This window comes from Dermacentor silvarum, chromosome 4 (genome assembly GCF_013339745.2).
Source record: "Dermacentor silvarum isolate Dsil-2018 chromosome 4, BIME_Dsil_1.4, whole genome shotgun sequence".
NCBI lineage: Eukaryota > Metazoa > Arthropoda > Arachnida > Ixodida > Ixodidae > Dermacentor > Dermacentor silvarum.
The window spans coordinates 83,515,004-83,536,695 of NC_051157.2; the positions used below are offsets into that span (position 1 = coordinate 83,515,004).

The 21,692-nt window shown below is 41.8% G+C and overlaps 3 protein-coding genes across 4 annotated transcripts in view; 2 read left to right on the forward strand and 1 right to left on the reverse strand.

The window, feature by feature from the left end:
• LOC119450320 (glycoprotein 3-alpha-L-fucosyltransferase A) overlaps positions 1-21,692 on the reverse strand; it is a 243,594-nt gene that overhangs the window by 65,326 nt on the left and 156,576 nt on the right. The gene's annotated exons all lie outside the window — the stretch shown is intronic.
• On the forward strand, positions 47-11,866 carry LOC119450316 (LETM1 domain-containing protein 1-like). Its single transcript, XM_037713744.2, has 10 exons — positions 47-195; positions 397-581; positions 1,257-1,369; positions 2,528-2,610; positions 4,727-4,814; positions 7,258-7,347; positions 8,363-8,464; positions 8,528-8,674; positions 9,267-9,363; positions 11,706-11,866. The coding sequence occupies exons 1-10, from the start codon at positions 119-121 to the stop codon at positions 11,783-11,785; spliced, it is 1,062 nt and encodes a 353-aa protein (XP_037569672.1). The 5' UTR covers positions 47-118; the 3' UTR covers positions 11,786-11,866.
• Positions 12,402-19,864, forward strand: LOC119450318 (ER membrane protein complex subunit 10-like). The gene is made up of 7 exons (XM_037713747.2): positions 12,402-12,536; positions 12,714-12,768; positions 12,858-12,970; positions 13,066-13,155; positions 13,524-13,702; positions 15,517-15,614; positions 19,625-19,864. The coding sequence occupies exons 1-6, from the start codon at positions 12,477-12,479 to the stop codon at positions 15,587-15,589; spliced, it is 570 nt and encodes a 189-aa protein (XP_037569675.2). The 5' UTR covers positions 12,402-12,476; the 3' UTR covers positions 15,590-15,614; positions 19,625-19,864.

Here is a 21,692-nt window from a genome sequence, read left to right on the forward strand (position 1 = left end):
AAAACAATTTTTATACGCCTAATTATTTAAAAATATTTACTTTAGCGTAAACATTTAGAATCAGAATTGCTTTACACTGGTTGCACGTTAAGTTCCAGGTCGTAGCTCGCTCTGTGTTATGGCGGCACCGTGCTGGCTGTTTCGGAATGCACGCTATGGTTTCGGACGTATAAAAAGCACCCCTCCGCAGTTCAGGTAAAATATTGCCACCACTTTTCCTGCACCTCCACTTTCGCTGCTAAGTTGTACAATGACATAACTGTTTAGTAGTTGTGTTGCGTTGTTGCCGAAGGCCAAGTAGTCGCTGTGAAGTACGGCTCACGCAACTCCTGTTTCATTCATTTCTACTTAACGGAAATATAATATAAACATGTGTCTTTCTTTATCTCACTCCAGGATTACAGCGTCTGTTTTGAGGGCCAGCACATCCCCATCAAAGGATTCTCCTAACAGTATCGTCAAACCGTTAGCCAAAACAGGACAGTATGTGTTTTCGAAGTTCAAGTTTTTTCTTGAAGGCTACGACAAAATCTTGCGGAAGTTCCCCGTCGCGTACCGGCTGCACCAAGTGTTCGTTGTTGGTAAGTTTCCGTGTCATGTTCGCTGCTCGTAGTTGACAGATGATTATACCTATTACCATTTCCTTTAACTGCTACAGTCAGCAGTGTAAAAGCCTGCCGACTTTTTCTCCGTGCGCCACTTCACTGTATAATCCGAGTGGTTCCTAGTGCAACTAGACCCTGTAGGACGGGCAGCTTACGATCGCGTGTATCCGCAAAAGTTGACGCGCAACGTGTCGTTTGTCATTGCATCATCACTCGGTCGTGTTTTTGAGAATCTCGTTGTGGAATCTCACAGTGGAATCTCACAGCGGAATCTCACAGTGGAATCTCACAGTGGAATCTCACAGTGGAATCTCACAGTGGAATCTCGTTGATACGATCTTCACGGGCGCAGGAAAATAACGCGTATCATCCAAAAATCCTATTATCCGACGTATTCAACGAAATCGTATTGCCGGGAGAAGAAAAAGAAACGTATTATGGAGTCCCGTGCTTCGCAAATGCGAAGTGTAATATATATATATATATATATATATATATATATATATATATATATATTTTTTTTTTTTTTTGCATTGTGGTCAATTTGATATCTCTCACCCTGTTGACATTGTGTCGCAGTGGAAAAAATAAGTTTCAAAATCTGATGCAATATCTCTCTCTTTTCTCACAACATCAAACTATGCTGTACAGGTACGAAGGACCTGTACCAAGATGTTCGAACCTACATGAAGATATCTCAAGACTTGAGGAGTGGGAAGTCTGTGAGAGAACTTTCCAGGAGCGAGCTCGAACTCTACTACCGGGTTTGTACAGTCTTAAACTCCACTGATAGAAATGTACAGAAATAGTACCTTGAAAGGACATTAAAATTTATTGTTTTTAATGAGCCATGGATATCCTCGTGTAAACTTTGAGAGTTAGCAGTGAGGCACCCATTTAATTCCTCATAAGGCCTTAATACGCCTAGCTATATGTTCCTTTAGTGCCCCTTTTTATCTTTTACTTTGCCATTGGGCATAGGTGTATGAAGTTTCTTTTTAAATTATTAATTGCCAAGAATTAGTAATAGCTGGTCATGTGAACTATTTAATAATCAGCTGGTCTGCTATGCAAAAACAAAAAAATGAAAAGATTACACACACAGTGATTTGTGTTTTGTAATGCATCACTGCAGATTCTCATCTAGCATGAAGGCATAGAAACAACATTATTCTGTTGGCCCTATTATAACCCACTTATGATGTATATTGTGAGATACATGGAATTCTGTTCCACATATGCATTACACGAGCATTTCGTATCCATATATGTCAAACTTTTGTTCATTCTTCTTCTTTCTGGGGTTTTACGGGCCAAAACCCATCCTGATTATGAGGCACACCGTAGTGGACGGCTCCAGATTAATCTTGACCACCAGGGGTTCTTTAACGTGCACTACAACACAAGCACATGGGCGTTTTTGCATTTTGCCTCCATCGAAATGCGGCCGGGATTCAATCCCGCGATCTCGTGCTCAACAGCGCAACGCCTTAGCTGACTGAGCCACTGCAGCGGGGAACTTTTGTTCAGCATTGATTGTGAAGCTGTTAAGCATTAATTTGAAGTTCGAGAATAAACACCTTGATGGGGAACTTACATTTTTCTTCAATTCAGGTCACTCCTTAGTTTTTGTTTGCATTAACATGCAAGATTCCCAGAACTCTTTCTATAGTTTGCTGGTTTGCTGAACCATATTCAAGCAAACAAGGGCAGTTAAAAGTGGTGCTTGTTTGCCAAATGTGATAACATATATCAAAGGAACACTGATAGTCACATATGAATGGTTTGTGAAAGAGTTGTGCACGTATGAAAATGAAAGCTTCTTGTCTTGACACAAATTTGTTTTCAGTACTTGGGAAGGCATTCACTTGATGTTCATCTCGCATCTAGTGCAAAACGAAATTCTTTGTATGAATTTACAGGTACCCCGTGACATGCTCAAGATGGTACCTATATTGACAATAATATCGCTGCCTGGAACGAACTTCATCATGTTCCCTCTTATGTAAGCAACCGATATACACATATAACATTGAAAGTGGCATCTTTTCATTTGTTACAGCCTAGTAATGCTGCTGTTTTATCTTTCAAATACATTTACGTGGACTCCTGCTAGATGTGTATTCGTGTATCACCTTGTAGCCGATGCTTGTTGCTGGAAGCTACAGTCAAGTTCCATAGGTTGAACACCAGTTAATTTAAGTTTCCTTTTAATTTGGCAACACTTGAAAGTTTCACAAGGCACCCATGCTTCTACATTATTTTAATTAGAAGTTCTGATAATTCGAATAAATGTTGCACATTCCAACTATAGTAGGCAAATTAAGGGAAGCCAGCTGTATGTAGAAGCATTTGCTATGGAGCAGTGATGCATGGAACTAACTCACTCAGTTAGACATTTGGGTGATTTCTTAAAGTCGTTCTTTGTTTTGTGTTGATGTTCTTCACCAGTAATTCGTAATACCTTTCCTTCTATCTCTTCTTTAATATAGAATTGTGAAACTTATATAAACTTATAATATTTAAATTTTACTGAGTTATGTCACTGCTTGAGGTGCCAATGATTCAATGCATCGATGCTCCAGGCTCTGTCAGCAGCCGCTGTTGAGACCAGGGTGATCGTTGTGGTTAGAAATAGCAAAGACATTCTAAGAACTTCTTTGAATACTTCAAATAGTGTAAAACTCAGGTCTTGATTTTTCAGTAACCAAAAAAAGACATGATTCACTTCTTTTTTTTTTTTTTAGTGAATGAAGGCTATTTTCTTATGAATTAACACTTAATGAAGTATGAAGTGGCAACAAATTATGTATTTCATGTACCTATTACATCAACTTTGCCATACTATCATTATAAATGCTATTATACTCAACATTTTTACGTTAGTGTCACAGGGACTTTTTTAGAGGCCTTGGTCCCTGTATTTTGTGTGAATTTCCAGGTATTTTTTGAGCTCACTAAGAGCTCTTCAAGTTTGCCAAGTTCACTCTGTGGGTTTTTTAGAGTACAATACGGCCTATATTTACCAGTTAAATGTTAACTAGGTCTGAGCTGACACCATTAAAATTCATGCCGCCGCAGTAAGCTGGGGCAGGAACTTCGACGGGGCGGCACCACCCGTTTCTCATTCTTGCGTCTTTTATAGCTTGCCATGCCTCCTCTTTTAGCAAGAGTGGGTGTTCTGGTAGTGTAGAAGGGTGATTTACTAATATATCTAAAGAAAATTATTTCTGGCCAGTGTCCCTTAACAGTTAGTAAGTGATGCTTGTCTGCATTGTTGAGGACCAAAACACTTTGCGTCTGGTGCACATGGTGCCTTGTGTTTGTTTGTATGACATTCATTGTCGGCATCTGACAAGTGAAGCGAAAACATTTTCTGGCATGTGTGTGGGTGCTCAAACTCTTTAAATATTTCACAAGTGTCAGAAACTTGAAAACATTTTCTGGCATGTGTGTGGGTGCTTAAACTCTTTAAATATTTCACAGATGTCAGAAACTTGTTGCATGAAATTGGTGGTGTGCATCTGTATCTGCAGCATGTACTAAAAATATGGCTAAATTGTACTCCTGTGTAGAAGTCTACGGTAAAGCAGAATTTGCTACATGACACTCTTATGCGGAAATACACGACCACCTGCCGCATAGCTTAGTGGAACTGGCGCTATGGTGCTGGTCTCATAGGTGCGATTCCCCACTTTTGGGCTGCATTCTAAAGGGAGGTGGAATCCAAAAACGCTCACTCACTTAGGCTTAAGCACGCAATAAACAACTCTAGATGGCTAAACTTTGTCTCAAGCACTTCTCTACAGCATTCCTTGTAGCCCATTGTTCAGCTTTGGAACTTAAAGCTCTGTGAATTAGCAGTCCTTGAGTGAACTTAAAATGTAAAGCTGGATGAGGTGGATGAGGATGGTGTTCCATTGCTCTAAGTGTAGAAATATTTGTGTTGCCTGCGTGTCCCTCGTACTTATATAGTTCTGGCAGTCGAATTTTTTTTTTTTTTTTTTTTGTAATCCGGACCCTTAATGTTGTGTTTTGGCAGGCACCATTCTTGATGGAACACTGCTCATCAGACTACTATGTGACACTTTTGTGACACAGTTGTTCACTGCTGCCTGCAGCTACCTTTTTCCAGGACACCTGCTCACCTGGCAGTTCTGGAGCCTAGAACAGCGTATTGACTTTGCTGTCGCACAGCAGAGGAAAAAGGTAAGAGTCCGTTTCTCATTGTGTATATGTTGTACAATACTACTGGTACACATGCCCACCATATGTATTTAAGCTCATGATGTCAGTGAAGTGGTGTGGAATCAAAAAGCCTAGCATACTATGGGGCATTTCAGGGAAGTCGAAGTGCAGAATGTGGGGAGGATAAAACAAGCTAGTGTTTACAAAGCTTGCCTACTTCTCAAACGAATAATAGTGACAGTAGTTGCGAGTCATAACAATGTCTTTTTTCAAAAGCAAAATTGAAAGCAACACAAGAAACAGATGAGAAAGATGGGGGATTGTGCGCCCCTGTATACCTTGAATATAATTGTTAACTGGGCTAGTTGTAGCAAGTTATAGTACCATGCTTACTCAATTCTAATGCACACATTTTTCGAGAAAAATTGTCATACGCACTAGAAATGTGTGCGAAACCAAAACTGCAGTAGGTTGTTTCCAAACCTCTCCCCTATTCTCAAATTATATGTACCTCAAGGTTCTGGGAGAGTGACTACGAGTAAATTATGGTTCACTGTGGCTCGGATTCAACTCATTTTCGTTATTTAAGTGGGAACAAATCACTATTTTTCTCTCTCACCATGAAAATCTATCGAATTTTTCGAAGTAACTACATCGAGGTGCACTTTACAATGGAGGGCATTACAATTTTATTTCTGGACGTAAAAATTCGGGTCTGCGTTACGATCAAGTTAATATGGCAAATTAACTCGCCCAGTTTAGTATAAAGCCACTAAAATCAAAACCTTTTTTTCCCATTCTTTGTTGTTTTGCACTGTAAAGTTTCTTTGAATCGTGAATTTTGTGTTCTGCGGGAGATTGTTCTCTTAAACACTTTGAAACAGCTTACCACAGAACAGGTCCTGTAAGCTGCTTCTGTTTTGTTTACATCATTGATTGTGGCTCATTTTTGGGCATCATTGAGGGGGTCCAAGCCATTTGGTCCCCACTCTCCATTTGTTAAGTATAAGTACTGAACCGTGTCTGAAGTGGCTAGCGTGTGAAAAGTCCTAGGTGCAATTTATGTTGCATTCTTTACTCCCTTTTTTTTGGCAACTGCTACACCGTTACTCTTCATCTGACTGATCTGATGTATGATTGTGCCATCTCTCTCTCTCTCTGTGTGTGTGTGTTTGTTTTTTGCTGTTGTCGACTGTGCTCATGGCACCAGGAGACTAGTCATGCGTGCATGGTATCGCCTTTTGCGCTGGCACCATGAGAATCATGTTTGTCAAAACTGACAATAAACTTCAAACTGACTCTTCAGTTCTTCGTTATCAATCACATGTGTGATGACTTGAGTTCATGAACAGTGTTTTACTACCTCAACATTCTTTGCTGCCATGTGAAATGCTTTTCAAGAGCAACCGCAGTGGTAGCGTAAAATTATAAAAGCTTCACCCTTCAGGTCACTCTCTCAAAAACAGGCTTTGTGACGACCAGCAGCTGATATGTCAAAATATTTTTTTGGTTGTAAGTACAGATTTGCTTGTGTCACTATCAAATGTCAGTTCAAATTTCTAGGCATTTGAATAATACTGAACATGAGCCGTGCTCTGTGGTAGTGTTTGCTTGGTAAAGACATGGGGTGAAGTCACGGATGTACTGTTCTTTGTTTCTTGAGTTCACAAGGATGAAGTCGGCTTTTCCCCCGAGTGGAGCTGCGCAAATGTGCTGGTAATAATCTAGAATAAGGTGCGGTTAAATATACTGTTTTCCTGTTGTCTTCTGATGTACTTCTACCTTTTGTTGTGTTTTTCTTATTGTCATCGTGAATTAATTGAAATTTACTTGATATACCACATTTCACTTGTGTGCCTCACTGCTGCATATGACCTGCGCTACCAGTCATACAGTCTTCTGAAAAGTAAATGTGAAAAAAGGTGGAGATATAGCAGGCACATTAACTGAAAATACAGCGCTCATGTTTATATAGACAACCATTTTATGATAAAGGCAACTATGTATAGTATAGCAGGGAAAGAGTATTGAGAACATTTATGTTAAACACCGCTACCACTCTGACAGTTGCTCCCTGCTGAAAGCAATGCTGCTTGGCTACTTGGTAATCACACACACTATTTACTAGCACTTCAGCAGTGATATTTGCACTTTAATTAAGTTTAATAAGTTGTATAATATGACATTCTAGAAAATTTTTGCAGTATTACTAGCAGTGATAGAACTATATGCAATTATTTAATATTCATACAATATTTCCTTTTGCTACTTTGAACACTTGCACAGGAATGGTGAGCTTACAGGAAAAAGGCAGAAAAGAGCATCTGTGCTTGCAAGAAAATGCTGCCCAGCGTCCTACACCTAACTAATCACGCGCCATATTTTGTATGTTTGTCTTGTTCTGCTGTATGATGTTGGTATTTTGCTGTGTTGCTTGCTTACTGACTGTTGCTGTGAAATGCAGGTGCGCAATTACCGCCATGTCTTTCGTCACCTGCAAACCAATGTTCCCAAGGGAGAAGAAGGAAAGCAACTTCTTAGCGTATTTCACAAGGTAATATCTACCTCCATTCATAATGATATGTTATTGTGCCCACTCTCATTAGCTGCTGTTTTAAATATTACTTTAACCCTCTTGATTCCTGTGTCCCCAAAAAGCAATTGCTCATTTTTGGTCTATGACAATTGTGTTGTTCATCACACCAGGTGTACCTTTTTATGCAGAACACTTGAAAAGAAAAGACTTTCATATCTAGGCCCCCTACCATTCTTGCAGATAGACTATGTGCTAGGCGGACATTAGCAGCAAATAAATTTCCAACAATAATTTCGCGAATTAACCAAAATATGCAAATTAACTTTTAATTACTAACTTTAGGGTGCATGTTCTAGTTACTAAATTGAAACCAAGAAGTAGTGAAGTCATGTCTACTTATTAGAAATCCTAAGACTAGTATAGCTTTCAAGATATCCGTCCCCAAAACCTGCTAAAAAAAATGCCTTGGTGTTGCAGTTAATATCATCCCAAACTGTTAGAGGCATACTTTTGGGAAACTGTTAACTGGAATGCTAATGTATTATGTAGCACATTTTAGGGTCACATATCTCGAAAGTGGTGCTAGTCTTAGGATTGATGCTAAGCAGACATGACTTCACTACTCCTTGGCTTCAGTTTCGAAGTTAACACATGTGCTCTAAAGCTAGTAATTAATAAGTTAATTGGCATATTTTAGTTAATTAGTGAAATTGCTGCAGAAATTTTTCTTGTCGATAATATCCGCCTAGCCACGGAGCCGCAGTAAGGGCAGGGGTTTAGATAAGAGTTCTAAAAAAAGTGTTCTGTATAAAAAGAAACACCTGGTATACTGTGTAATGATCTTTATTTTTACCCAATGAGATTAGTGGCAAACCATAAAATTTTAAGCATTTTGATGTAATTTTTGCACAGAATAATTGCATATTCAAGTTAGTAATTGTAAGCAGTGGCAATTTAAGCACCACTACAATATATATATATTTTTTTTGTTTATGCAAGTAATTTTCTGAAGCTGATTTGTACCTTCACACAGCTAGGAAGTGGCACACATCCAACAGTGGCTGAAATTCTTGATGTCAAGCAGTACTTTTCTTCGAAGCCTCTTTCCTTGTCAAGTCTGAGCAGAAACCACTTGGTAAGACTGCAGGCAAGGTGGATGATTACGAACAGTAACTATAAAATAGGCCCTTGTTGGCAGGTTGCACTTTGCAAGATTCATGGAAAAAGTACCTTTTTTCTTGGGCGGAAGCGCCGTCTCTGGAAACATGGTGGATTTGTCCGGGAGATGGATCTGGCTATGGCACGAGAAGGACTTGGTCAAATGGATCTGTCCGAGTTGCGATGGGTATGTAGCAGACGTGACTGCTTGCTCCACCAAATTTTTTGTAAAGTTTATAAAGTTGACGAATTCAGTCTCATTCTGCTATTCTACAAACGTTTTATCAGGTTTTACGAAAAATAGTTTTTGTTTGCAAAAAAATTTTATTTCGTTGTTGTTCCGACCACACCCTTAAAGTATTCTCATTGTGAAAGCACACTTGAGGGGTACCTGCTTTGACGAATTTTGTTCAGACAAGTTCCTTAAGCAGGCAATATTGGCGACAGCAAAGCTGCTGAAAAAGCTACTGTGGTATAAAAACTGTGTTGCTTGTCAGTTTGGACAGTTACAAGTTTGCTGCTGCTTGTGGGCTATGTCTAAAGGTAAGCAGTGGTTAATAATATGTGTAAGTATCCTACAATAAGGTTGTGCTCATGGCAAAGTTTAAGCTGATGCATGCTATTCCCTCCTTCCGGTGTTGTGTCTGCAGGATTTTTACTAATTTTAATGTTCGCTATTTGTCAGCTATGAGCAGATCTCTGTTCTCTTTTATTCTGCTGTATTACTTCTGCAAAAGATTAGTGCTGTGATTGATGTCAGCATTTGCCTTTTCGTTTAGGCATGCTTCCTCCGAGGCTTCAACCCAATGGGCTTGAGCAAACGAGACATGGTGCAGTATCTACAAGACTGGATAAACATTTCATCAAACATAGAAGGTACTTGTGTGTTTATCAAGCCAGGGTATCGCTTCATTAAGCCTGCATCGAGAGTCTTATCTGCAGGACAGTGACTCAAGTGTGAAGGGCTTGTTTTATTTCCCTTTTTATATCTGCCCTTGTCCGCTACATTTTGTCGCATCGCAGAACCCATTCAATCACCAACTAAGCCCAATGTGCACATACTGCGGCAGTGAAGAATCCGTGTTGATCGTAAAGCATCTGTTGTATTGATGCTGTTTGTGTGCACTTTAAGCAGAGGTGAAATATGTTTTCTTTTTTTTTTTTCCCCAAGTTCACATTACTGTCATCTTTCAGAAGGATCACATATTACATTGCAGCAGATGTCATAGATGAACCCACAATTAAATGGAAAATGAGACATCCACCCAATCGTAGCAATTGCTACAAAGGAAACCCATGCGGGTTTCTCGAGAAAGAAAAGCCTCGCAGTTTAGGAAAAATTCGTCCTGGTCCGGGACTCAAACCCAGGACCACCGCCTTTCTGGGGCAGCCGCTCTGCCATCTGAGCTAACCAGGCGGCTAGCAGGTGTCAGGGCGAAGTCGAATTTATCGACAACTCGAAGCAAAGGCAAGTGTTTGTCGTAATAGTTAAGTGGAAACCCGCTAGGTGGAGAGAAGTAATTAAATGGAAAATGACGTCTGCAAGCTGCCTGGTTAGCTCAGATGGTAGAGCGGCTGCCCCGGAAAGGCGGTGGTCCCGGGTTCAAGTCCCAGACCAGGATGAATTTTTCTTCAACTGCGAGGCTTTTCTTTCGAGGAACCCATATGGGTTTCCTTTGTAGCAATTGCTACGATTGGGTGGATGTCTCATTTTCTATTTACGGTAATTACTCCTCTCCACCTAGCGGTTTTCCACTGAACTATGACTTCAATCACTTCCCTTCGCTTCTAGTTGTCGATAAATTCGACTTCGCCCTGCCATCTGCTAGCCACCTGGTTAGCTCAGAGTGGCTGCGCCAGAAAGGCGGGAGCAGGACAAATTTTTCTTCAACTGCGAGGCTTTTCTTTCGGGGAACCCGTATGGGTTCCTTCGTAGCAATTGCTATTACTGGGTGGATGTCTCACCTTCCATTTAAAGGGGCCCTGAACCCCCCCCCCCCCTCCCCCCAGCTTGGTGAAGTAACATTGTCCGCGAGTAACATACGCTGTTGTGAACATCTCAGCCAAGTTCTGCTGTCGTACGCGGTCCGTGGAGCTCGCAAGCGGAACGCGCACTGATCTTTCTCTCAAACGCTATTGTTTCAAAAGAACCATGATCCTCGCTCTTTTCTGTGTGCTTTATTTCGTAATAAAGCACACTCCAATACATGGCTGCTATTGGTAGCTGCGGTCGGCTACACCGCGGCCGCCACGAGGTACTGCCACAAGTCCAGCAGCTAAGCGCACTGCGGCTCGCTGAGGACAACCGCGTTTGGTTTATGTTTGGCGCTTCGTAGGCACCAAAATCGAAAGTCCAAAATGAAATTTGAACTGCGTGCCATGGTGACGTTTCCGAGGCGGAGCGTTATGGCCCCGCCCCACTCCGCTGTAGCCTTTGCAGTGCAAGGCATTGAAGGAGGAAGGGGGGGGGAGCACAGCGGATGCCATGTTAGATTGCCAATAACTCCGCTTCTGCTGAACGCATTGAAGTACTTTTTGCGGCAAACTGATTCTGAAATAGCCTATTTTCACCTCAAATGTATTTCTCCACTGCAATAAAAAGTGGTTCAGGGCCCCTTTAATTACTTGTCTCCACCTAGCGAGTTTCCGCTGAACTATGATGTCAAACACTTGCCTTTGCTTGGAGTTGTCGATGGATTTGACTTCGCCCTGCCGTCTGCTAGCCACCTGCTTAGCTCTGATTACGGTAGAGCGGCTGCCCCGGAAAGGCGGTGGTCCGGGACCAGGACAAATTTTTCTTCAACTGCGAGGCTTTTCTTTCGAGGAACCCGTATGGGTCTCCTTTGCAGCAATTGCTATGCTTGGGTTGAATACTTCTCTCCACCTAGCGGGATTCCGCTGAACCCGCAATGATAGATTAAATTACTAATGTTTGCTATTTAATACTTTAACAGAGATTGCTGTATTGTAAATGCTCATTGGAAGGTAATGAAGGTAGCTGTAGCTTTTATCTCGTTCCTGGTGCATTACTTGTTACATCCAAATTATACTGAGCACTGAATAGAAGCATAGCAAATAACTTGTGCAAAATGTTGTGTTTCTTTTCCTTATACTTGTTCTCTCTCTCTCTCACTATTATTATTATTATTATTATTATTATTATTATTATTATTATTATTATTATTATTATTATTATTATGTTTGTTCTTTTTTTGCAGGTGACTGCATCTCCTTGCTGCTACATTGCCCCATATTGTTGGCTTACAACGCACCAAGCAATTGGATTTTGATCCACTAATGGTGCAGCCACTGTTAGAGGCACACCATAGTTTAGCCTAGTCAGAACAAAGGTACATCAAAATAAAAATGTTTTTTTTTTTTGTTTCTTAAAAATTATTTACATACTAATAAATGATTGTATGTATCATTTGTGTTTTGTGATTCTGCTCAGATAGTGCAACTTGAGTGTGCATGTATGATGCATGTGTGTTGCTGGCAATGAGTGTGGTTGGATTTTATGATGGCAGGTTCTACGCTAAGGAGCAGATTTTTATTTATTTATTTATTTATTTATTGCTCCACTGTTAAGAATTCATCCTTGTGGAGCGAATTCTAACGTACACGTTATGCTGGTTTTTTCGAGATTGGGTACTTTAATGAGCTAGAGATGCCATAGTTACAAACTGACTCAGTATATTAACTCTATGAGAGATGCCTAACATATTCTACTACATGTTGGTGCGACTAGGTTAGTTTCTTTGCAATAACTTCCTTTGCATATACCAAGGCGAGGCCAGGCAGATCAGCATGCACTTAAAACTTCCTGATTTGTCTTGCATTTTCTTCAAGCGTCTTACGCCGACTTCCCTTAACCGCTAAGAACAGCGTGTAAACAATTGTGGGTTGGCAACTGGTCGCATCGCAGTCGATGAAATGCTAAATCGTATCCGATCCAGAATAGTTAGCCGTGGAGCCGTGGTCGGTAAAAGATGACCAACTTTCTAGTAGCGGCCACAATATTTGCCGCTGTCGTTGAATGTGCTTTCGCGGTAAGCTTCGGTTCTTATGGAGTATATGCTGGTTGCTTGTTTATACAATATTTAGCAATCCTTAGCCTTATTTTTTTCTTTTTTTTTTCCTTGCAACTTTCCCTTGTACGGTATTTCCCTGCAGTGCTGACGCACTTTTGAGAATTGACTATGACATTATGGTTGATTCTTTTGCAGAATGATATTGAAGACAAGCTGATCACGCTCGCAGTGTCTCAGTCTTTTGACTCTGGTGCGTAAAGTCGATGCTATGAGCCATATATCCCGCTAGCCGCCGAACGGAAGCGGTGCAACATACTGCAGCCACCTTCTCTGTTTTAGGTTCCGATATCAGCTATGTTACCAGAGCCGTCCTATCTGTTCCCCTGGCCCGACCATCGGAAAGCACTTTTCACCAAGTGCCACTTTCGGCGTCTGACGCAGCCAAGCTAAGGGTTACTATGGGTTGATCATTGGCGCTAATTAGCCTATTGCGAAAACGAAAGTAGTCCTTCTCTACTATAATGTACCCTATCTTCTTTGTTTGCAGAAACTTGCAGAGGAGAACGGCCTGTACAGGGTGCGAGTGGCTAACGAACAAAATGACCCTGCTTTCGTTGTGTCGTCTTTTGCAAAAGCCGTAAGCAGATTTCAAGTGCATGCAGTTTTTAGTGCGGACAAACCCGTGTGAACCTGGAACCGTCTGTATGATTTATCGCGAAATGACTGCAACACGTTCGTGCGAGTCATTTATTCATCATTGGGTCGGTAGCATCCAATAATCAGTTGTTATTATTATTATTATTATTATTATTATTATTATTATTATTATTATTATTATTATTATTATTATTTTGAAGCTATAACACTTATGAAAATTGCGAATTTATATCACAGGTTTGGGAAGATTTAGCCATTTTTATTTAACTAATCAAGCATTGCTCTTTATCTTATGTTTCACTTTCCACTGGCTTAAGCAATTATGTGTTCTTGCCTTTCTGGTGCCAGTGCTCCCTCTACGAGTCCGAGCTGAAGGACCACTTCATGGTGACATTGGACCGTTCTGGTGCCCTTCTTGGGGTGTCGGACTTCGTTGGTCAGCAGTGCACGGGCACATATGTTCCAGACCACAAGCTTGTGAACTTCAACACCACTCTCTCTGTGTCGATAGTAAACATTGCTCCTGGGTAAGTACGAAAACTAGTTTTGGTAGCTGCGCCAAACTGCCATTACGAATGCCCTGGTGAAGTTGCCTCTATTAGACATACCATAGCCACACAGACAAATTATATCTATTGGATGCAAAGACAGCTACCAGTGTGTGGGATCATCCACATTGAGGAAAACACCTCAGTAGTATGCAAGCTCTCATAACAATTTAAGTTTGGAATGAAGGCCTGCAGCTTAATCTTTTATTGGTATCTGTGTCATTTATTTACTAATTCTTGATACCTCGAAGGTTACAATTCGGTACGTAACATGTGGGTGAATTAGTTGTGTTCAGTGTAGTTGGTGCCAATTAATGGATGTTTATGTTAATGGCAGTCTTGTAGCATGATTAGTCAGCGGGCGCCTATATCAGGAGGAAGTGCCATTCCAGTCATGTGATTTCTGCAGAAAAAAATGAATGCTGGAAGGTTAGGTTAGGCATGGTATTAACAACCTTTTTCTCTCGTAATCAAAAGAATGCAATCAAAGACCCCTGGAAGGGGTATGATACACTGTCAGCAATTCATGCCATTTTTATCAGCCTCCTAGATGAGAACAGAAATTGTTTTTTATTGGTGTTTTCTGAATAAACAATCTGAGTTGGTGATAGCTTACAGAATTAGATGTGTTCGTTTCATACCATCAGCATATTTCATGGAAATTAGCTTAGAGAACGGAAACATGGAATGAACTTGTCTTGATAAAGTCCTGTCCCTTGCTTTTTTCTAGTTTATCAGGCTGCTTTTTACCATGAAATTATGCAGATAATGTGGTACACATCTATGTTGTTATTGCAAGAGTTATAGCACCCTGCAAATCGAATCTACAGAAAGAGCAAGGGACAGCGCTTTAAGACAAATCTATTTCGTGTTTCCATTCACCCTTGGTCAACACCCCCATCTTGCTTTGTTTAAACACAATTCATGGCACCCTGATGCGCATGTCAGCACCATTGTGGTGTTGTTTAGTTTTGATGAATGTGTATTATGACTGTAAGTTGTTTCCATAGATTTCTAAGCAGATGAGGGTATTAAGACTATGAAGCATGCTGTCATCTTCTCTGACAGTTGCTCTTTTGTGCCTCGCGTAATGCTTTCATTGACTGTATCCAATTATCTATGTGGGGCCACTATTCCTCTTAGTCATTCTTTGTTTCACTTTCTCATTTGCCTGTTTGTCATTTAGCAATCTTGGTTTTGATAATGTCTTCAGTATTGCCATTCTTGCCACACTTATTTTGGCTGACTTTGTTGTCACTTCTAATTTGTTGTCACTAATTGCCTCATTGCATGTGTGGTTCTCTTCCCAGTGCAAGGCTGAACCATCTAATCTTCTCTGATCAACTTTCATTGCAATGCCTCTTATCATGACAGTCCCTCACATGGGGCCATTTTAAACCTTATCTTTCGTCGCTACACCATTAACCTGTTTTTGCATCCCACTTTCATCTACATGGGAATTTGCAGTGTCATATGTATAATGCGAATTTTACACGGTATTGGTGGTCATACAATTGCTTTGCAAACTTTGCCTCTCAGCTTTGCTGAAATCATCCAGATGCACTGAGTAGTTGGTGCCTCAGGCTCTGCCTTCACAAGTTCCAGTATGGAGCTGCGGCTCGTCATGTCAAATTAGATTAATTGTTGGCATTATTCAGCACCACACTGTCTTGCCCCAGTAAGTCTGGCTAGCTTGATGATGAGAGTTGTGTTTGCATATTGTCAAAGGTGCAAGAGGCTGTTTCTGATGGAAGTGGCTGTACCAAATCCTGCACTTCATGGAATTATTGCAGGCCGGACACACAAACTTATATTCGACGCCTGGAGCAGGAAAAAGGCCGAGAGGGCACGTGGAGAAAATGCTGACAACCGTTCATTCTTTGCCAAATATGTAAGTTCCTTCTAGTGCTGAATATTATGCATGTTACCACAGTTAGTTAAATCACTGCAAGCATTTCTGGCTTGTGGGCTTTCTTCTACATTGCATGCATGCAAAGATATACAGTGTAGACCACTTATAATGTAGGATCGCCGAAGTTGCGAATATCCGCACTGTAAGCAGGTACCGCACTATAACCAAAACAACTATTTTATTGCGATAATGGACACTCCAGGCCCATTTCTGCCGTCGCTGTCACCGTGCTCTGGGTTCCGTATTCGCTTACTAAATAAATCGACAAGCACCGTGTCACGTGCGCACAAGCAAACATGAACACATCTCGTTCGTTGACTGCAGAAACGAACTGTCAAAACGGTCAAGTGACGAAGCACGGCGAGCGAATTGACCTTCGTTCTATCATGCCTCTCGCATCAACGCGACCTATAAGCAGCGAAAACACGGCGCGCGGAAGACTTTCCTCGTCGCAGATTGCTTTCAAGATAGGGCCAAGGCGATCGCATCGCTGAAGTGGATCGTCGCAGATTACGTCCTGCTTCGGTTTACTGAAACCGTTCCGCATTGCTTTGCTGGCGAAAACCCTCTCCTTCTGTTTGCGCCAGTCCCGAACGCAAGTTTCGGATTCTCCGAATGCCCGTGATGCGGCCCGATTTCCGTCTCCGCACACATGATCACTTTCCTTTTAAATGCGGCATCATGATGAACTCAGTACTTCATGCTAATAGAGTAGACGCAGAGAATGTGTAGACAGACAGTAGACTATTGCCTAAGCACGTGTACTGCAGCACCTGGAGGAAGCTACAGTAGCTAAACTCGAAAGTAGCTAGGCTCGACGCGCGTGCGAGGCAGTCATTTTGAAATGCCGACAGCTATATGGCAACGCAGATTTATGGTCGTACTCGTTTCCAACACGCACACAATTTTTAGACCTGTTTTATCGGAAAAAAAAAGTGCGCGTTAGATTAAATACGGTATTTGTGGCTTAAGGGGAGCGTTTGCCGTCTAGGTTGACTGCCGAACTTCCAGGCAGCTGCACTGTAACCGGTATTTTGTGTCCCGCAACTGCACTATAAGCGATACGCGTATACATATAGTGCTATGGGAAAATTAACGAGAGTCTGAAAAGACTGTATTATATCCGATCCTGCACTATAAGCGGTTACGTTATAAGTGGTCTATACTGTAATAGAGCACAAGGATGTTAGTTCATTTTGTGACTATAGTACTGCACTCCTATGGGGTCATATACTGTGGGGTCGAACTGATATTATGGTGTGTTAAACACCAAGTGGCTGAAATATATTCAGAGCCCTCTGCTATCACTCCTTCTGTAATGCAAGTGTAGGTTTGGGACATAAAACCTCATCATATATGCTGTGTAGACCGCTTATAACGTAAGTTGCCGGAGTTGCGAATATCTGCACTATAAGCGGTACCGCACTATAAACAAAACAACGATTTTCAAGCCCTGCACGTATGAAAAACATGTAGACCAAGCATGTAGACGTGCTTTGGACTATCGCGTGCACATCGTGATTACGTTTTCGCCAGCTCACTGGCGAAAACATAATCGCGATGTAGCCGGTGCTTTTCAAGTTTGACAGCTTTGCACCGAGTCAAAACGAAACAACCGTTTGCCGCAAACGCTGCGGAAAAAAACCGTAACCGCTATTACGCGATTTTGCGGTGCTGAAGGCACGCGCCCGACGCACGCACCAAGTCTGGACGAATTAACTACCTTTTGCTGCAACAACTACAGTCGAAACCGCGGTCACTATCGATGCGATCATCGATGGCGACTACGCAGTTTTTTAGGCACGCGGCCAACGCGCGTACCGAGTAAAAACGAAACTACGGTTTGCCGCAACTGCTGCGAAGAAAACCGCGGCCGCTATCGACGCGATCGTGGATGACGACTACGCAGTTGCGAAAGCCTGCGGTCCAACGCGATGTAAACGCAAGAATACAGGCTTTAAAGACACAAATAGGCTCAAAGCGTTCCGGCGTTGCTGTTATTCAGGTACGATTTCAACTGATGGCTGTGGCGATGCGGTACTCCGCCGCTTCGTTTCGGTTGGACGCTAGCGCCGTTCTTGCTCTTTTGCGTCGCACATTTGCGGCGCACCCCGCTCACCGAGCTCCGAAAGTAGTCCGAATTAACCGATGTGCGGCCAAATAAGTCTGAATTAACGAAAGTTTAATTGCATTGAATAATGCATACGCCGGCCGGGCGCGCGCACCTTGTTAACAAGCGTGCTCGCTGCCGCCCTTGTCGGCGAGATTTTCCTGCGGAAACCGCATTATGACCGGTATTTCATCTCACGCGGCTGCACTGTAAGCGGTATGCGTATACATGGAGTGCTATGGGAAAATTAACGGGAGTCTGAAAAGACCGTACTATTCCGGTCCTGCACTATAAACGGTTACGTTATAAGTGGTCTATACTGTAATTTTAATAATTGTGTGAAATCTGAGTGGTGGGTTTGTAACTATTTCATATGAACACCTTTAGCTGCAGTCATAAAGTATGGGAAAGCTCTGGTTTTGTACCTCATCTGCTGTTCGTCAATTTTGTGAACTAGTGATTAATTACCGTGATTATAGCCATGAACACCTTCGTGCCCGCTATATGATTTCTGCATTGGTAAGGATAAAAAAAATCTACATAATATATGGATGTTCTGGTAAGTTACAGGTGGACTTCAGCATTCTTGGTCAAATCTGAAAAACACTAAATAGTGAACTTATTTTGAAATACTTGGTGTTAACTAAAGCAGGCCATTGCAACGAAGCAGTATGGCACTAAATAAAATGCACATTCTAATCCACCCAGAAATGATGTGATCATAAAGCATTATCTTGTGAAAACTCGGTACATTAAAAAAAATATTATATCCTGGCTGTTGTTAGTGAAGGCTTCCACGCAGACTGTGTTGCAGTACCACGGTGTCGGCGCTCACCACCATAGCCATACAAGCTCCTAGCCATTGTTTGTGCACTGTTGCGATTTCAGCAATTTCACACCAATAAACTCGCACGTGGCCATAGTACATCATGCTAGCGCTAGACACAGATATTATTGGGAAACCTAGTAAACTTTAGTGCAAATAATCACTGAAAACAATTGGTAGGCTTTTGTATGAATGAAATTGAGGAGCTGCAGAGCATGATTTCACAAAGATTTGGTTGTGCTGCTGTCACATTTTGTGCAGGCAAAAAGATTCGACTAGTTATCAGGCATGGCATTTCTCGGAAGGCAAAGTAGATGTGGCCAAGTTTTCAAAATTCATTGCCAATGCAGTTTTCTTTTTTGCTGTGATATGTCCATTTGTCTGCACAACATTGAAGTTACAAAAAAAAAATGGATTAAAAACTAAGCAGTTGTGCTAAATGAAAGAGGGAAAAAAAAACATCCTTGACAAATGTTTCCCAATTTGACAACTGATACATCGAAGAGTGAAGCTGTATAAGAGAGTTCTCACACCTTTCAGAAGTACTACAAGGGGTCTGTTTGCGGACTCACGGCCTCGCTCAAACGCAGCAGTAACAGCTACTGCGTTCAAGCGTGGTCATGGCTGGCTGTTGTTAGTGACAACTCCCATGCAGACTGTATTGCAGCACCATAGTGTCAGCTTTCACCACCGCAGCTGTGCAAACTTCTAGCTAAGGTTTCCGATTATTGCTTTAGAAAAAAAACTTTGATATTTCAATTGCTGTTTATTCTAATGAGATATTTCTAAGCTAAACTTTATTTTACAATTATTGATTACGTTTCAAAACAAATTTGTGGCTCTGACTCACATTGTGTTGTATTTGCGTCGACCGCACCGTTTGACGAAAACCATTGCTGGGCTCCCCTCAACCCCAATAACGCTGAACAGCTGCAATAAATCTGAACATTGAAAACGCAGAACTCTGATCATAGGCCACAAATAGCTTTACTAATTTTCTGCTTGTCTTGAGACATGTATGCTAACAAGTGTGATAACTTTTGTGTGTTCCAGTGGATGTACATCATGCCACTTCTCATCTTCCTGCTCATCTCGGGTGCTTCAAATCCAGAAGGACAGGGAGGTGGCAGTTCTGGTCGTTGATGAAGTTTAGATGAATAGGAAACCACCATTTGTAATATATTCACTTTGAGCACATCACTTTTCAGTAGTTACTCTGTGCACTCTGCAGCAACTGAAGACGAGCGTGTGTGTGATTGTTGTTAATAAAGGTTTGTGGTGTAATGCTGTTCAGAGATTGTAGTTTAAGTTATAAGGGTGGCAGATAGGTCAAGTTGGTAATCTACTGTTTTTTCAGAGATCTACAGCACGAAGCAGAGGACAGAACAATGACAGCTGTTCGCTTCTCTGCGACAACAGTGGATTACCAGTGAGCTCAATCTGCCAACCTTCTTAGCACAGTTCTAGTTATTCGGGCTCCCCTTTTCATGTGTTTCTTTGCATTCGTCCACCCTGCTTGTTCTAATCGCTTAGTGCTAGTGTTTGTTCTCCTGTCCACTGCTTCACACTATACATCTCTGCAACATCTTTGTAAAATTTACTCATTAGGTCTGTTTGATTCTCCTGCACTTTTTTCGTAAGTTCACTGAGCAACGCCAGTGCAGTGCAGCCACAGTATGACACTAGGGCCTCCCATAAATTGATCCAAAAGTACCGATATTGTGCAGGTCCTGTTTCTGCGTATGCATCTCGGGCCTTTCGTTAATGACTTTGTCCAGTGTGTCCCGTGATTACATTGCGAATTCCCATTTGTTCAGATTCACGGCTGCCGTGCCGTAAGGAAAATGGACAGTGGCTCTTTTCCAGCACTCTAACAGCGAACGTAAAGCAGCATAACGGTCTAGTTGCAATGCCGTCGCATGAGCTGGCGAGACGGTAAAAAGTCTGATAGCTCAATATTGTGAAAAGATGGTAAGAAACTACTTTGAATTCAAGTTCAAGCAGTTGGATAGGGTCATTCAAACATTAAAGAGATTCCTCATAGCTGGAACACAAGAGTCTAGAAGACGCACAAATACCTGCATGAAAGTGTGCTACTTTAATAAAGCACAGTGCTTGCAATGATGGGGAAATACACAGCCCTGCCCCCATTATCCGCCGTGTTTATTCTTATTTGCAAGACTGCCGATTGTATCTCTGCCTACTGTTCAAAACTTTCAGCTTGCTGGGCTAACTTGTGGGGTACCTGTGTCTCTCCTGAGCATCAGCCTTCCATTCCCAAGCCTTTCGCGGCCTCATTTAATACTAGAATTCAGCAAAAACAGCATGAACACAAATGAGTACACATGATGGGTGCTAAGAAAAGTGCAGCAACAAGAATATAATGGCTGATCTACACACACATTCTTTGCATTCACATCTCTTTACGGCAAATTTGATCTTGATCCATCGACTATGTTGTGATGAATACAGCGGTTCCGGTGACATCTCACTGAAGTACCTGCAAGGAAAACCACCTCAACTGCTGATGGTTCCCCATCTGCCTTAGAATAGCTCATGGCAGATGTCGCCTTTTGTGTATGGCAAGCGCCATTTTGCGTAGTACTTAACTAGTAGCCCGCCAACTAGCTACAGCATGCTCTTTTTTGGTAACTATTGTCTCCTTCCCCATCAGACTTTGCACAGTGCAAACAGACCCAGGTTTTACAGCAATAATTGTTATGCATTGCTTATGCTGCAGGACAATCAAGGCACTAGAACATTTTTAAAGGTTCATCATCATCAGCCTATATTTATGTCCACTGCAGTACGAAGGCCTCTCTCCCTGCGATTTCCAATTACCCCCGTCTTGTGCTAGCTGATTCCAACTTGCGCCTGCGAATTTCCCAACTTCATCACTCCACCAAGTTTTCTGCCGTCCTCGACTGCGCTTCCCTTCTCTTGGTATCCATTGAGTAACCCTAATGGTCCACTGGTTATCCATCCTACGCATTACATGGCCTGCCCAGCTCCACTTTTTCCGCTTAATGTCAACTAGAATATCTGCTATTCCCATTTGTTCTCTGATCCAAACCGCTCTCTTCCCGTCTCTTAACGTTAGGGCTAACATTTTTCGTTCCAT